This window comes from Corylus avellana, chromosome 8, assembly GCF_965113065.1.
Source record: "Corylus avellana chromosome 8, dhCorAvel1.hap1.2, whole genome shotgun sequence".
Lineage (NCBI taxonomy): Eukaryota > Viridiplantae > Streptophyta > Magnoliopsida > Fagales > Betulaceae > Corylus > Corylus avellana.
In genome coordinates this window covers 23571082-23586879 of record NC_142497.1, presented here as the reverse complement: position 1 = coordinate 23586879, position 15798 = coordinate 23571082, and the positions used below count along the sequence as shown (strand labels likewise).

The 15798-nt window shown below is 36.2% G+C and overlaps 1 protein-coding gene across 7 annotated transcripts; it reads right to left on the bottom strand.

The window, feature by feature from the left end:
• Positions 1-3123: 3123 nt before the first annotated feature.
• LOC132163198 (putative LRR receptor-like serine/threonine-protein kinase At1g06840) lies at positions 3124-15062 on the bottom strand. Of its 7 annotated transcripts, none has more exons than XM_059573390.2 (21): positions 14611-15062; positions 14085-14277; positions 13706-13856; positions 12850-12921; positions 12606-12677; positions 12253-12396; positions 12063-12134; positions 11897-11968; positions 11648-11722; positions 9873-9941; positions 9636-9704; positions 9392-9463; positions 9102-9188; positions 8778-8846; positions 8081-8589; positions 6604-6762; positions 5690-5973; positions 5054-5105; positions 4536-4786; positions 4200-4334; positions 3124-3678 (listed from the first exon to the last, which is right to left on the bottom strand). In XM_059573390.2, exons 2-21 carry the CDS (start codon positions 14191-14193, stop codon positions 3322-3324), a joined length of 2880 nt encoding a protein of 959 aa, XP_059429373.2. In that variant the 5' UTR covers positions 14194-14277; positions 14611-15062; the 3' UTR covers positions 3124-3321. The 7 variants fall into 7 exon arrangements, with proteins under 7 accessions (XP_059429373.2, XP_088374994.1, XP_088374995.1 ...); XM_088518868.1 differs by having other exon boundaries at positions 9636-9695; XM_088518869.1 differs by having other exon boundaries at positions 14085-14184.
• Between the last annotated feature and the right edge of the window lie 736 nt (positions 15063-15798).

Here is a 15798-nt window from a genome sequence, read left to right as displayed (position 1 = left end):
TCCGTGTATAACGCTCACGAATTCGTGGGTAAAGCAGATAAGAGCCATCTTTTTCAGCCACGGCGCAAAAATATCACACAGCGAATCGTCAGCAACTTTGGATACAGCTCTGTAAATACAAAAAAATAAAATATTAATACATTTGTATCTAATTTTAGAGCTGATAAAGAAGTTGTTCTCGGATGGCGATGTCGACTTTCTGGCTATGTTTGCGAAGAGGCCGGGCCGGCACTGTAGCTGGAACGGCACTGTTCCAGCTACAGTGCCGCAGCAAAAATTGACTTCTTGCTCTCTTTTTTTTTTTTTTTTTTTTTTTTTTTTTTTAATAAAGCAAAATATTAAAAAAAAAAAAAAATGAGGAGAAAGGGGTGGTGTTCCAGCCACCCCTTGGCCAAAATGGGGTGGCCGGACCACCCCATTTTTGGCCAAGGGGGTGGCTGGAGCCGGTATGGGGTGGCCGAAACCACCCCCAGCCCCTTGGGGGTGGTCCGGCCACCCCAAATGCACCCAGTCCGCATTTTTTTTTTTTTTTTTTTTTGGCCAAGGGGGTGGCCGGACCACCCTTTGGCCATAGGGGTGGTTGAACCACCCCCAGATCGGCCAGGGGTGGCCCCAGCCACCCCCTTGGCCAAAAATGGGGTGATCCGGCCACCCCATTTTGGCCAAGGGGTGGCTGGAACACCACCCCTTTCTCCTCATTTTTTTTTTTTTTTAATATTTTGCTTTATTTAAAAAAAAAAAACAAAAAAAAAAAAAAAAAAGAAAGCAAGAAGTCAATTTTTACTGCGGCACTGTAGATAGAACAGTGCCGTTCCAGCTACAGTGCTGGCCGGGCCTCTTCGCAAACATAGCCTACTAAATACAAAAAAATAAAATATTAATACATTTGTATCTAATTTTAGAGCTGATAAAGAAGTTGTTCTCGGATGGCGATGTCGACTTTCTGGGAGGGTAGTTGGTTGCTGGGCCATGTTTTGGAGCATTGGCCGAACCTAAAATGCACTTTGTCTAAGCGAAAAGGCCAACCTTCTTTTCGGGAATTTATTTTTTTCGCCATCTTCTGCCATGGCTGTCGTCGGTCGAGTCTCATCAATAAAATTCCAAAAAAGTCAAACTCTCCCTCGTTGGCGCGTCTTCTTCAGCCTTCACCAACACGCGCTGTGGGAATCAGCTTTAATTGCAAAACGACGTTCCGATTATGAATCAGCTTCCACAAACAACCACGGATCCGGCTTACATACTGTTATTTTAATAACAGCATGTATGCTGTAGTTTAATCAATGGTCAAGATTGAATCTTTCAAAAAAAAATTTTATTTTCTCTCTCTTATTAAAAGCTTCTAAAATTAAGTCAACTTTTAGATTCAATCGTGACCATTGATTAAACTACAGCAGTTATTTTAATAACAGCATGTAAGCCTCCTCTACGGCTTTCATTTCACTGAATTCCCTCTTTTTGACTCTCGAAAAGGTGCTTCTCTCTCTCTCTATCCGTGTTTATTGTATTATTGTATATGCAATATAAATGCATGTAGGTGATTGATTATACAGGACACTAAAACGACGGGTGGGCTTCCGTCGATCTTTTGACTGCATCTGCATGGCAAAGTTGATGGGTTTAGGACTCTGTTCGGCAAAAGGCCAAGAATGGCCCAATACTATTCTTCAATAAAATTCAACTTTCAATCATTCTTATTTTTTATATCACATCAATCAATTTTTATTATTATTCAATTTTAAAAAATTATTATAAAACAAAATTTTTCACTTTTTCAAATTAAACATTCTTACATTTTTCACATTAATCAATTTCTACTACATTTAAAATGTCAAATGCCTTTGCCGAACGGCAAACAGATTCTACGATCTATGTGAAAATATTGACAAATTTAATTGTCTTGGAATTGAACAAAATATAATGGAATGCTTTCCCGATTAATAGTATAGAGTCTTGCACTACAGCTAATCCATGACTTTTTTTTTCCTAAATTTAAGTAGAAAAAAAAACTTACCCTTTAAAAAATAATATCCACGTAGGATCATAAAAGCACAAAAAAAAAAATACTAAGAAAAACCATAGCATTTCTCTTTCCTATCGGACATGATGAATTCAAGTATTTATGTACTACTCAAGTCTCAAGTAATATTTTCCTATTTATGAGTAATGAAAAACAATTTCAGATTTAACATTCACTCTAACTAAAAAGAAAATTAATTAATTAATGGGAGAGGAATGGCTGACCATAAAAATAAACTTTCCAACTACCAAAAGAATAAAATAAAGAAAAATATTAGATGGAATAGATAAGGACTTGGAGAGTTGGATGTAGGGTGCTTTTGAATCAAACAAACATATACACTTGAATAGAGAAATAATGAAGACATTTTGAAAATGATAAATAATTCCTAATAAACCAAACATGAGAATCTCGAAAATTTTATTAAATTCCTAATCATTCCCAAACACGGGGTCGTATACAAAATTTGTTAAACATATGTTCGGAGTATAAGAATTTTTTCATTATGAGCTCCATATTAGAAATGAAAAATCAGGTAAAATGTGAACTTGATGAATTGCTTTGCAAAAAGGATGATTGCATTCTCCTAAAGTTTTATTACATATAGAAATTTAAAAAAATTAATTTTTTGGATCGTAGAAGATCTTTTCAGTGGAGCCTTATAAGTTCAGACATTCAACCTTTTGTTTTTTTGCCTCTTTTCAAAACAAAAATATTAACAAACAACCCAAAATACAAAACACTTAAAAATTATTTTTACCTTTATGTTATATCAGAAGAACACATTTTCAAGAAAAAAAAAAAAAAAAAAACCTCTAGAAAGCATTAACAACCAAAACCCTTGTCCCTCAGGTGGAGAATTCAAAAGACCTAGATCTAGAATTGGTGTTGGAATCCTGACTATTTGAGGCAAGCATCCCTAATTAGCAAATGTGTATATCCCTTCACAACAAGATTGCATTGTTAAAAAGAATCACCAGTAACCATTTCCAATGTGTATATGAAGCCAAATTTCAAAACTATAGAGCTTCAACCAAATCTTTTTTGCCAGACTCGTAGCTCTTTTAGGATTTTCAGCACCCTTTTGTGTCAAATCAGACAACATATACTCCATAAACTTATTAGCAGTAAATTATATATCCTATTAATTGTACTTCACTATCAATAACTCTATTTACTTTACAATGTCAGTTTATATAGCAACATTATCATACCATCAACTGTTCTAACTATAACTTTTCCAAAACAAAGACGGAGAAGACTACAAACAAAATCAAAAACCAAGTTGACAATGAAAATGTTTTCTATCTAGGCGTGATGTCTGAAATGTCTCCACTAACACGGTTGCTCCCAGATACAAATGCATCTGACCACATATTAGAATTCTTCAGTGTAGAGGATGATGATGGTGGAGTGACTACTTTTAATTTTTCAGCAGCAATGGCCATGGGGTCTGCTATTCCGATGTTGGACTCGGGCATCAGAAGCCATATACGTTCAAGTTCTCGGACCACCTCTACCATTGAAGGTCGTGCATCTGTCTCATTTTCACAACACTTGAGGGCCAAAGTTGCGAATATCACCAAACATTCAGAAGGACAAGATCCCATTCCCTCATCAACAACCGAAAAGATCATACCAGATTGATAAGCAGCATTAACCTGAAATGGATGAAAACTATAACAAATTACAGGAGACTACTTTGCAGGATAATATTTCAGCCAGTGTACCTAAAAAAATAAGATAATACAAAAAGGATCTTAAATTTATAAAAGATAAATAAATACTAACTGTATGCAAGGAGTTCCAACTTTGGTTCGACTTAATGGGGACACTTTTTTAATTGCAAAGTATGCTTTTACTTGAATCTAATACATAAGAGGTCTCTTGAGTCAAGAGTAGTGTTGAAAATTATAAAGATATCATTAATTGTCTGCACTAATTTATTGAAATTATAACTGAAACTTGAGGAGATCTCTCCTGACAATTAATGCATAGTCTAAAATGACATATGGCCAGCAGAAGAGAGAGAGACTAAAAGTTGTTTTCATTATTCTTGAACAACAATGTAAAATTCGTTACTCCAAGTATTTCTATTCCAACCAGCTCATTGGTATATTGACTCCCCAAGCCCAAAAAATAAATAAATAAATTGAATCTAAACAGTTCTATAAAGTTTTACCTCTCTAACAATGTTTTTGCCACGTGTGATTGGCCGCATCCCAGTTAAAAGTTCTAAAAATACAACACCAAGACTATAAACATCACTTTTGTTTGTGAGTTTATGAGTTAAGAAGTACTCTGGATCTACGTAACCCTGCAAAGTTAATCCAAAGAATGAGAGGATAAAGAAATAGACATCAATAATATCTCTTACGACATTTAATAAGTCTATTTCATCCAGTTTGAGTTTTATTTTTCTTACTTTTAAAATACAAAAAATACAAATATAAACTTTAAATTGAAACTCGTGAAGTTTATAATTATTTTAGGTAAACATCAACTATAAGAGTCTTACCGGTGTCCCCTTCACAAGTGTGGATATATGAGCAGGCTCAGTCCCTTCAATATCTGGAATTGGGGCAAGTCGCGAAAGTCCAAAATCGGCAACTTTTGCAGTATACTTAGAGTCCAATAATATGTTGCTGGCCTTGATATCTCGGTGAAATATTGGAGGGTTAGCTTCTGTATGTAGGTAGAGGATGCCCTTCGCTGATCCCAGGGCAATTCTTAATCTCATAGAAAAACTAAGAGGTGCTTTACACTTGGCTGTATTATTACATAGGTGAACCACCAATAAGCTCATTAGAACGTAATATAGAATTTGAAAAGAAAAATTATTTTGTTTAGCTCGTTGAAGAGAAAAAAGAAAAAAAGACAGGAAGGGGGGTGGAGAGAGAGAGAGAGAGAAACTGTACTGTTGCAAATTAGAATACAATTTTTTCACTTGCATTCATATGCAATGACGAACACTTGGAAAAAAAAAATTAGTGAGATCAATAAAAGGAAAACTTAAAGCTCGAATATAAGGTGTACCAGAAAGGTGATCCCATAGAGTACCATTTGACATATACTCATAGACCAACATCTGCATGCACAACAATACTCACTTGAAGGTTTTCCAAAGCAAAAGTTCAAACAAATATTGAGCAACATAGACCCAGAAAAACTAGGCCTTATCTTGAAAGCCTAACAATATTGCAGGAGAAAAAAATACTACTCATGGAAAGAGAAGGAAGAAATGTATTCTCCCAAACTCATTGAAAGGAGATGTTTATGCTTTTTTTCTTTTTTTTTTCATCAAATAATCCACAACTTACGAAGAACTATATGCTTTTTCATTATTAACAAACAAACCTGCACCTCATATGTAACGTCTCTAGATTGGGTATGATTTCTTCTATTGTTCGCAGTTATTCAAAAGCAGCTATATATGTGGTTTTAAATCTTTCATTTTTTTTTTTTTTTTTCTATTATAGCTCTCATTATCTCTGGTTTTTACTGCAGCAATTTCCTAAGTTAGTAGGAATCGTCTCCTCATGAATTCTTTTTTTTTTTTTTTTTGCTTTCCCCTGAGCATGTCCTCATGGATTCAGCAACAAGATTGATAGATAATCCAGCCTTGTATTTATTTTATTTTCACATATATTCAGTTAGGATAAGAAAAAGCACCTGTTCACCGCCTTCATCACAATATCCAATTAAAGACACGAGGTTTCTGTGATGTAACCTTGACAACAGTTCTATCTCTGTTAAGAACTCCTTTTCACCCTGTAAGGATCCCTCTTGTGCACGTTTTATGGCAACAACTGTACCATCAGCTAGAATACCTTTATAAACCTTTCCATACCCTCCTTGGCCAATCTCAGTGGAGCTGTTAAATTTTTCTGTAGCCATAGCCATTTCTCTATAAGTGAAAGCCTTCACACCATCAATTTTCATGAAGGCCTTGGATGCTGTATATTAAATACAGGTTCAATGTTAATAATTAAAGCATAATGATAGACGCTTCATATAAAGAGGCCGTGCCCATTGGATTTAAAAGAATCGAAACAATTATGCATCTATATTTCCATTCACAATTCCAAAATTTTTGATATTTCAAATACAAGTCTAAATACAGGCATGATGACAATGCGCATAAAAAAAAAAAAAAAAATCTATAAGCATGTTACAGGCTGAGATTGAAGCTGATTAACACGGATTCTTTTAAAAATATTTTTTTGAAGCTTTGAAGTCAACCAATTGTTAACGTAGTGGTTAAATGGTTGTTCTTCAACGTAGAGATGGTTGGAGCTAATATGCAACTCTTTTCATTGAATTTTCTCATCTCTTAATAATTTTTCCACTAACAGCCAATCAAACTTGGCCAAAACTTTCCCAACAAAGTTAGCTGAGGTAGGGATAAGAAAGTGACAATTTTGGGCCAGGCTGAGCCTTTCTACCTCGGGGTGAGCTTGGACAAGCATCAGCTAGCCTGATTGACAGGCCTAATCAGGATGTACAATAGACACAACTATAGGCATAATGAAAAATCATGAAACATCTATCTAAACATCCAAAAATCATAGACATATGATACTCACAATGACGTCTTCTAGAAACTGCATGGTACTTCCTCATCCGAACTCTTACTATCAGGAGAGAAACAACTGCAGACAATGTAACTGCACCTGCAATGACCCCCAATACTATGCCAGCCAATGCGCCCTTGCTTAAAGCAGACCTTGGAGGGATGGGGACTCCTGTGACATTAGTGAGAACTATGAGCATAAACAAAATCATGACAATCTTAAGAATATCCACCTCATATATGAATACATGAAAGAAGTTAAGATATAACCAAAGCATAGTTCATCTACGCATGGGGTCAAGCCATGAGTGGCATATGGTGTGAACTTAAAGCTGCCTTCTTGGTCAATATAGAACACGACTTAATTATCTAGTAAACATAATGTAACACTTCACCCCAATGACACATAATATTGTCCGTTTTTAGCTCCCCTGAACCAGACTTCCCAATATGGGACCGAGGTATTACAAACTCCCCCTCTTAAATTCCTATCATCCTCGTCAGGGCCACGTCATGCAGTGCTCTAGTACCACATGACCTGGCGTTACTAGGTGTTTTTGATACCACTTGTAAAGACTCAGGAAAAAGCTCTAGCCACATCTGTGCTATTACTCCAAAATGACTAGTCAATTTGGAGCTTACCTAAAATTCATTATAAAGCCCAGTTTCACCTAGTAATTAGACAATATGGGACTTAGCACTCATGACTATCTTTATAAACCACCCACTCTATGTCGGCTTCTTTTCATCTTCCTAATATGTGGCCGGGGTGTTACAAACTCCCCCTCTTAAATTCCTAACGTCCTCGTCAAAACCACGTCATACAGTGCTCCAGTACCACATGACCTAGCGTTACTAGGTAGCTTTGATACCACTTGTAACACCCCTGCTGTAAGTGGTATGATATTATCCGCTTTGGGCCAAGTCGGCACGGTTTTATTATTGGGTCTACCCTAAAAGGCCTCATATCATTAGAGAGAACATATTCCATATAAACACATCATCTTTTTCACACCCAGGTAATGTGGGATGTCACACATAGAATCATGCTGAACTGAGAGCTGCAGTTATTCACGTATGTGCGGGATCACATTAGTGCAACCATATCTGCCAAACCACTTAACATAGCTCTCAGTATGGTGAAAGCATTGAACTGCCTAAAAATCAGGCCTATCTTCAACAAGATTTGGAAGCAAAAGGGGGGCTACCTCCACTTAAATGTGCCACTCACAAACACACACCACATGTTACTTGAAGTGATAAGATTTGGCAGGCTTCATATGAACACAAACACAAGTATGCACCACCACAACAAAACTGAGAATGATGCCACATGCCTAAGATTATCTTTTAAGTATAAAGGATTTGAAGATACAGATTAAATGAATTAGAGAAAAAGTAGCACATTCTTCAAATGGTAAACAAGCATTAATTCCAACCTCAACATGGCTCACTCGCAAAATATATCAAATAAGGGTTTTGAGACAAACCATCCTTATAAACGTCAAGTAGAGTGAAGTTAAGAACTTCATAAGGTCCAATTACGTCAGGATCAAAAATACTCCATGATATGAACCTGCTCCTAATTCGCCGAACCTCACTCCCATTGAAGCTATGAGAAGTCTTCTTGTTAACATCATATGCAGGAAAGATTTTCAGGTACATTCTCAGTCGAGGTCCTTCTTCCCATGCAAAGGAATCAATGTGCAGCTGATAAAGAAATAACTCAAGAGTAGATGTTAAGAAGTGCTCAAATTCATATCTGTAGGGGCGAAAATCTATGAATCCAGGACTTTTCAACCGGTATCCAACAAGCAGAGGGGCAGCACAGATACAAGGTACAGAAGCTGTAGGGATATATTCATAAGGGGGTGGGCACCCTTGATATGGACAATTAGAAGTGGTATTTATTGGACTCTGGCTGTTATTTTCATCCTCACTTTCAGATCTACAAAACTGGACTAGGTTGGTAGTTGAGCATAAGGGATTCCCTTGAAGCCTGAAAGTAAACAATCAAATGGGTGAGGTGATCATTATATCAATGTGCTGTGACTGTTACACCTCATGATTAAAACTAAAAGGAGCACATCCATACTCTTTTGCCAAGAAGTCATATTAATTTGAAGATGCATTTCATTATACATAAAGTTCATATGAAACAAATTGGGAAGCAGCATAGAAGCAAACCAGACAGTCACATTTGGAGGTACACTAGTGCTGCCTGTAATATCGGAAAGCTTGTTATTCTGCAACTCCCTGTAATATCAAAGATCCACAAAATCACTTAAATAATCTGGTACGAGATCCTTGCAAACCTCTTAAGTTAACCCAGGAGGTTATTACTTTGACTTTTACAAAGAGCATGCCGCAATCAGAAAGAAAGGAATCAACTTATCTTGTACCAGTACAGGAACAAGATGCTTGGAAGTGTGAAAGCACACACGCACACTCACACTACCAGATAAAGACAGTTTAACCAAGGAAACAGTGACATTTTCGTTCAGGTCTTACACTTTAAGGCTTTCTGTTCCGTGCAAAATCCTATTTAGCCAAATGGTGGATGGAACTGAACCACTCAATGCATTGTTTGCAATTGACCTGCCATGGGGAATAATTTACCAAATAAAGCCATTTATTTTATTAACAGTTTAATTTATTGGCTGATATTAACTAGTAACTTAAAAATCTAATAGTTGAGATAAGTGGAACTCAACTTGAGATAAACATGAAATGATTTACAATAACATTGAACCAAATAAGTAAACACAAAATGATGAAAGAGCAAGCGGGAGCCTACTCACAGTTTCTGAAGACGAGGAAGACCCGAAAAGTTGGGAGGAATCGTTCCAGTGAGATTGTTGTTGGATAAATAGCTGATCATATTGTTCAAACAAAAGATTTTTGAAGTAAAGATAATTGTTCGTGTAAATTATCTTTAAAAACTGAAAGACACGTTTGAAAATATTTTGTAGTATCCGGAAATTAAATTTAAACCAAAACGATAAAGATGCATAGGACATGTCATTGAAAGATGGAGAATCTTACATGGTTGTGATATTCTTAAAAAGCCAATTTGGAGGTATGGATCCATTTAACTGATTTGACCTGAGATCTCTGGAATTTATATAAAGTAATATATAATCCAAGTACAAGTAGCTAACTGAGATGTCTTTGACAATGTAAAAGAAAATTTTATTTATCCTGGTGCATTTATTTTTCTAATTTAAAAGCTTATACTTCATTATCATACAATGGCATGACAAGGAAAACAAAGCTACTTACAGATATAAAAGGTTTGGTACTTGGCTCAAATCAGGAATAGGTCCATGCAAGTTGCAGTTCCTAAGGCTCCTAGAACAAGACAACCAAAACAAAAATACTATAAATCTTGACATGAACATGTGAACATGCATACTTCTTGGTTGCCATCTTGCCAGAAAAGCTTCAAAGAACATAAAAGGTTTGTAATAGCTATGTAAGATAAGAGTAATGTTAGAAACCAAATTTTTATTCCATAAATATTCCATAATGCTGACGTGGCAATACCAACTAGCTTTTAGATCAGTCCTTGTTAAAAAATAATTCTAAGGTTGGTTGCGATAACCATATCAGTATTATGGGATAAAAATGTGGTTTCTAGCGTTACTCTTAAGATAATATAGCTTCTGTATAAATCGCATAGGTTATACTGACATAAAATATCAAACAGCAAAGAATAAATCATAGAGAATCTTAACTTGTGCAATGTAGAAGTGAACGTGACGTTTAAAAAATGAAGTGAATTGCCTCCATGCCACCTTAGTTGGCTTAATAACCTCCATGCCTTAGTTAAGTAACATTCTCATTTCTATTCCTTTTTAATCAATGTTTTTGAGTCATTTATGTATTCTTACCAACAAAGTACCATTCGGCCTTTCTTATATTATTTTCATTTTGCTAGTATTTTCCACTTTGTTCTAGTTTCACAGTTTAGAACGAAGAAAAAAGAAAAAAGAAAAAAGAGCCACCTCTATCATTTGGCCAAAAATAAATAAAAAGAGAGATGTTTCTATACGGTCTTGGCAAAAACCATGGGTTTGTTGCCCACCAATCAACACGTGACACGTCATCAATACAAAAAAAAATGCAAAAAATTAAAGTAAGAACAAAACACCAAATCATATATGAGAGCAGCCAAAGGGGAGGAGCTGGGCCACGTGAGCAGCCACAAGGGGAGGAGATAGGGTGGCCGGTGGGCAATCCCAGCCACGGGGTGGCCCACGTGGCCACTCCCAGGCCACGAGGTGGCCGGCGCGGCCACCCCCAGGCCACAGGGTGGCCCGTGCGGCCACTCCCAGGCCACAGGGTGGCCCGCGCCGCCACTCCTAGGCCATGGGGTGGCACGGGGGCGGAAGCGGAAGCGGCGGTGTCAGGCGGAGGTGGGCGGCAGGTCAATGTGGGAGGAATAATATGGTGTTTTGTTCTCATTTTGAGTTTATGTGCTAAGCTGAGGTGTCAAGTTGTGAGTGGTGGGCAGAAAACCCCCCTTTTTGCCTTGACCGAATTGAAGTTATTCCCAAATAAAAATAGGGAAAACTTCACTTAACTGCCTTGAACATCTATTTTGCAATCGCTCCCCTAAAATTGAAAAAATCTCAATTTAGTGTATCAAACTTTAAAAAGTTTGCAATGTCACCATTCCCATTAGGGTTTGGGGTTAAATCAAACGGCAAAGGGGTTAAATGATCTTTGCACCCTTGTAAAATTTATAATATATATATATATATATATATAAAACAAGGGTGTTTTGGGAATTTTCAAGGCCTCTGTTAGGATTTAATAGAAAATCCTAAATGAGGGGTGACATTGCAAACTTTTTAGAAGTTTGATACACTAAATTGAATGTTTTTGAACTTTAGGGGAGTGATTGCAAAAGCGATGAAAGTTCAGGAGGGTTAAGTGAAGTTTCCCCATAAAACAAATAAGGACCTCTGCCTCACACATCAAGGCTGGCGCCCTGCTCTTCCTATACTTTTGAAATTCCTAGTTACAAACAGAGGATAATAATATTCACTTACAACTTCAGCAATTTAGACATGTTGCTGTAAGAAGAGGGAATTGTAGTCCCATCAAAGTGATTATTATCAAGTTGACTGCAAAACAAAGATACTGAACGCATTAAGAAAGTTGACAAAAAAGTACTTAAATAAAATTTAGAAATCATAACCTAGTTCAAGTTGAGAAGCTAAGAAAAAAGACTATAAAGGTAACAGTATTTATGTGATAAACATATATGTATTTAGGTTATAGGAAAGAAGAACACATACAGTATCTGTAAATTTGGCATTTTGGAGAACTCTGGTGGAAGGTACCCTGATAAGTTGTTATTATCAACAAGGCTGTAGGTGCAGAATTGAGGATGATCACTGATTCACAGATTGTACTGACAGATAACTCATTATAAAGTATGAATATGACCAATTATCAACTTACAAGTGAACAAGTCTTGGTAATTTAGATAGTTCAGGCGGAATTTGCCCACTAATTGAATTGTTGTTCATGTGACTGCTCACAAGGTGCAAAAGAAAAAGAAAAAAAAAAAAAAAAAAAGAGAGAGAGAAATAGTAGCATTAGTAATCTTAGAACTGATTTTAGAGAATATAGCATCGGAAAAAACACTCACAAGTGCTTCGCTTTGTTCAAGTTTGAAAATGATATAGGTATCGATCCTGATATGCGATTCTCGTCAATTTGTATTCTGTCCAAGTTTGAGAGAGAACCGAGCTCTTCAGGTAAGGGACCTGTTAATTGGTTTCCATTCAAAAGCCTGAAAACATGGGCATATCATATTAAAAAACCAAGTATTCAGAACGCTACCAAACATATAAAGCAAATTAGTCTCTTACATTATTTAGAAATCAAAAGTTTGAATGAAAATGCATGAAGCAGTAGCATATTTGTGCTTCATAATGATATCTCATGTGATAACAATACTGAGTAGCAAACCTATCCAGGAAAAAGATCTGATCAACTTACAAGAGTTCCAAAGACGAAATATTGCCTATCTCCTTTGGTATACTCCCACTTATGTTGTTCCACATAAAATCCCTTTAATAGAGTAAAAAGAAAAACATATCAGTAGGATGAATAAACCAAATGCCAATGTGGGGTGAAGAATAACAATCTTTCAAAAGATTGAGGAAATAGTGATCCAAAAACTTCAATTCAAATAAAGATGTTGGCAGCACAAAAAGTAGCTTTCAGGTATGCTTTTCCTTACAATATTTTCATATTCGATAAGCGGCCAAGCTCTGGTGATAAACTTCCTGACAAATTCATTTTTAGTAGTTGCCTGCAGAAAAGAGGTCCATAGGAAAATTATTAAAGCACCCAATGTGAGTTCTTCATGGAAGTGCCCACATGCAATTGATACCCAAGTTTTATTAAAGTTTCATAGTCTTATATCTGAACTTTGGACTAGCATAAATCTTATATAATGCTAGGCATGAGATGATGATTGAGGCTGTAGGCAATAAATTATATGATAAAGCATTACAAATTAATTTTCTGGACACAAGAAAAGATCACAAATATATATGTTTTCAAATTGATTTAAGACATGTTGGTGGTCTTCTCTAGCGAAATTCAGAAACATGTGGCTGATGGACCTTATCCTAATGAAATGAATATAGGCACCATTGTTTTTAATCTTAAATGAATACAGAATAAAGGAAATCTGTTCCCTAGCACAACTAATATGAGCCGTTTAGAAGTGGAATACAGAAACCAGATATACCATAAGATTGTGTAACAGACTATTCGGCTATTTATTGTTCTTATTAGACTACAGCTTAAGGGGCTAACGCACTTCACTATACATATCATCATGCAAGGGTACAAAAAACATAGAAAAATGCTATTTAGTAAACTCTCAGGACTATACAAGTGGGCAGTTATTAACCGTTACTAACCGCTAACGGCTAACTATATGGCAGTCATGTGTGAGTCTACTAAATAGCATTGCTCTAAAACATAAAGAAAGAAAAATTATTATAAATTAAAGGAAGTGTGCAACATTATTCATGCTGATTGTGCTACCCAATAGAAACAAAAATCACCAAAGGTTAAAATCATACAATCGTTCAACATGTAGATGTCCATCATCTGATGGCGTATTGAAGCACACAACCCCTGTCCAATTTGACGTACATGGATCTCCCTGATTCCAATTAGTCAGATTCTTATTGGGGTCTATCAAACTTCTCTGAATGGCTTGCAATGCCGTTACTGCAAAATAATACAAATGTTAACCATCATGAACATCCCAGTAGAGGGAAGTGAATATTTGAATTTACTACAAAACCACTTGTTATAGGATTCATGAATAAATAAAACAGGTCTCCGTGTGCTGCGTGTGACCCCTAAACAAGCATCCCCTCGAGAATATGGTTGCCAAAAGAAGCTTGTGAATCATCAAAAAATAATTAAAAAGAGGGCAAACTGAATCAAAATCACCTTCTCTAGGGTGGGTAATGGAAGGCTGTGCTAGGATAGGTAGTGAAGACCACCAGCACAACCATGAAACAATAAATACTCCATACATCCAAGCTCTTGACTGATACATCCCAATAACGCAAAGAACGTCAGAAGTCTCAAAGTTTTCGGAGTACCCAACACTGGTAATTGTTCTAGTATCCGAGTAATCGACCTGATAACAGGAAATAACTATCAGAAGTTACACAATTGAATTCCAAAGCAACCCAATTGATCTGAAGAAAAAGAAATGCTAGCTTATAACAATTTGTAAATAAAATGAATGATCAAAGAATTCAAATCAAGTAGAGCAAATAAACTCCAACTACGAGCGAATCATGCAAACCAACCAAACTGCGAGCAAACCATGGAAATTAAGGTTGACAGGAAAGAAAAAGGGAGAAATCCTTGGTACTTAGTAGGGAGACGATTGAATAGTTGAAATTGTATTAGAATGATCGAAGCTTACACTACACTAGGGTTAAATATTAAGTTTGAAATTTAGTACCTTGGGGAGGGTGCTGTCTTTCTGAGCATGACTCCGTCACGGCCACTCACGAATTTGTGGTTGATGAAGATGAGAGCCATCTTTTTCACCCCCAGTGGATGAAAATAATGGAAATATATGATCAAACAAAGAATCGTCAGCAACTTTGAAACGATCTCGGTATATAAATTTAATGTAGTTCTATCTATTTTCAGAGAAAATTATTTTAAATCCTCGACTGGACTTGTGGGCTTGTCGGTGTTTGATTTTCTGGGAAGGTGGTTGGCTGCAATGTAGAAAAATGTAAAATGTTTTGACGCAATGGGATCGTACTTTAATGAACGCCACAAGTATTTGGATACTGAGTCTGAGAATATTAAAGTGCCTTTCTTGACTCTCCCTTCCTTTCGGTCATTCATCACAAAATATCAAACGAGCAAAATGCCGCACGCTCAACGCCGAGGGGTTGGCTAAAGGCGTTTGGCTTGAGGTATCATTTTTTTCAAGATTCAAGGTTTAATATTTCATGACTTTAAACAATTTTTTGGGCCACACTTCACGTTAAAAGTCACCAATTTAATCAATTTTGTGTAGAAAAACTTCTGAAGAAGATGCATGAGACCGAAATTTACTCCATAAGAGTGGATTGAAAAAGCCTGCCTCCGACCAAAAAAAAAATGCCGCACGTTCAAACAGATGTATATGTTTGTTGGTTTGTTTTTTACTATTCAAAACACATATACACGAAACTTATTCATTAGTGGGACCAATGTACCTCTTTCCTCTTTCTCTATTCTTAAGTTGTCCGTTTATATAGAAAATAAATAAATAAAAAAAAAAAAAAGTGTGTTCAATAGTCATATGCACGTGAAAAGAAAATCAAGGTCCTTTCGATTTAGGATATCTGTTTATCTTACTTACATTAGCAGCATTAGGTTGATATTTCCTACTTTTATGTCGAATTTGTGTTGCGTCAAATATGAACTTTAATAGCTAATTTTATATTAAATCCGTGTTTAATTAGACATAAAGAGTTGTCACATCAACTCATCAGATAGTCTTAAATTCAGCCTTCATCGTCAATGTGGGAATTAGTAGCTAATTGGCCGAATTACCCACACCACAAGAAAAGATTGAAAAGAAGGATCTCCAGCAACGGAGAGATGAAGTACATGCAAGTCTCAACAGCCGTACGTATTCCTTCTCACA

Bases quoted from the DNA above. Each gene is read 5' to 3' on its own strand.
- LOC132163198 (XM_059573390.2), bottom strand. From the start codon at position 14,193: ATGTATCAGTCAAGAGCTTGGATGTATGGAGTATTTATTGTTTCATGG. The intron at 13,857-14,084 runs GTGATTTTGATT...ATTATTTTGCAG, and splicing joins CATTACCCACCCTAGAGAAG to TAACGGCATTGCAAGCCATT. The intron at 11,723-11,896 runs GTATGTGTTCTT...TTTGTTTTGCAG, and splicing joins ATGCCAAATTTACAGATACT to TCAACTTGATAATAATCACT.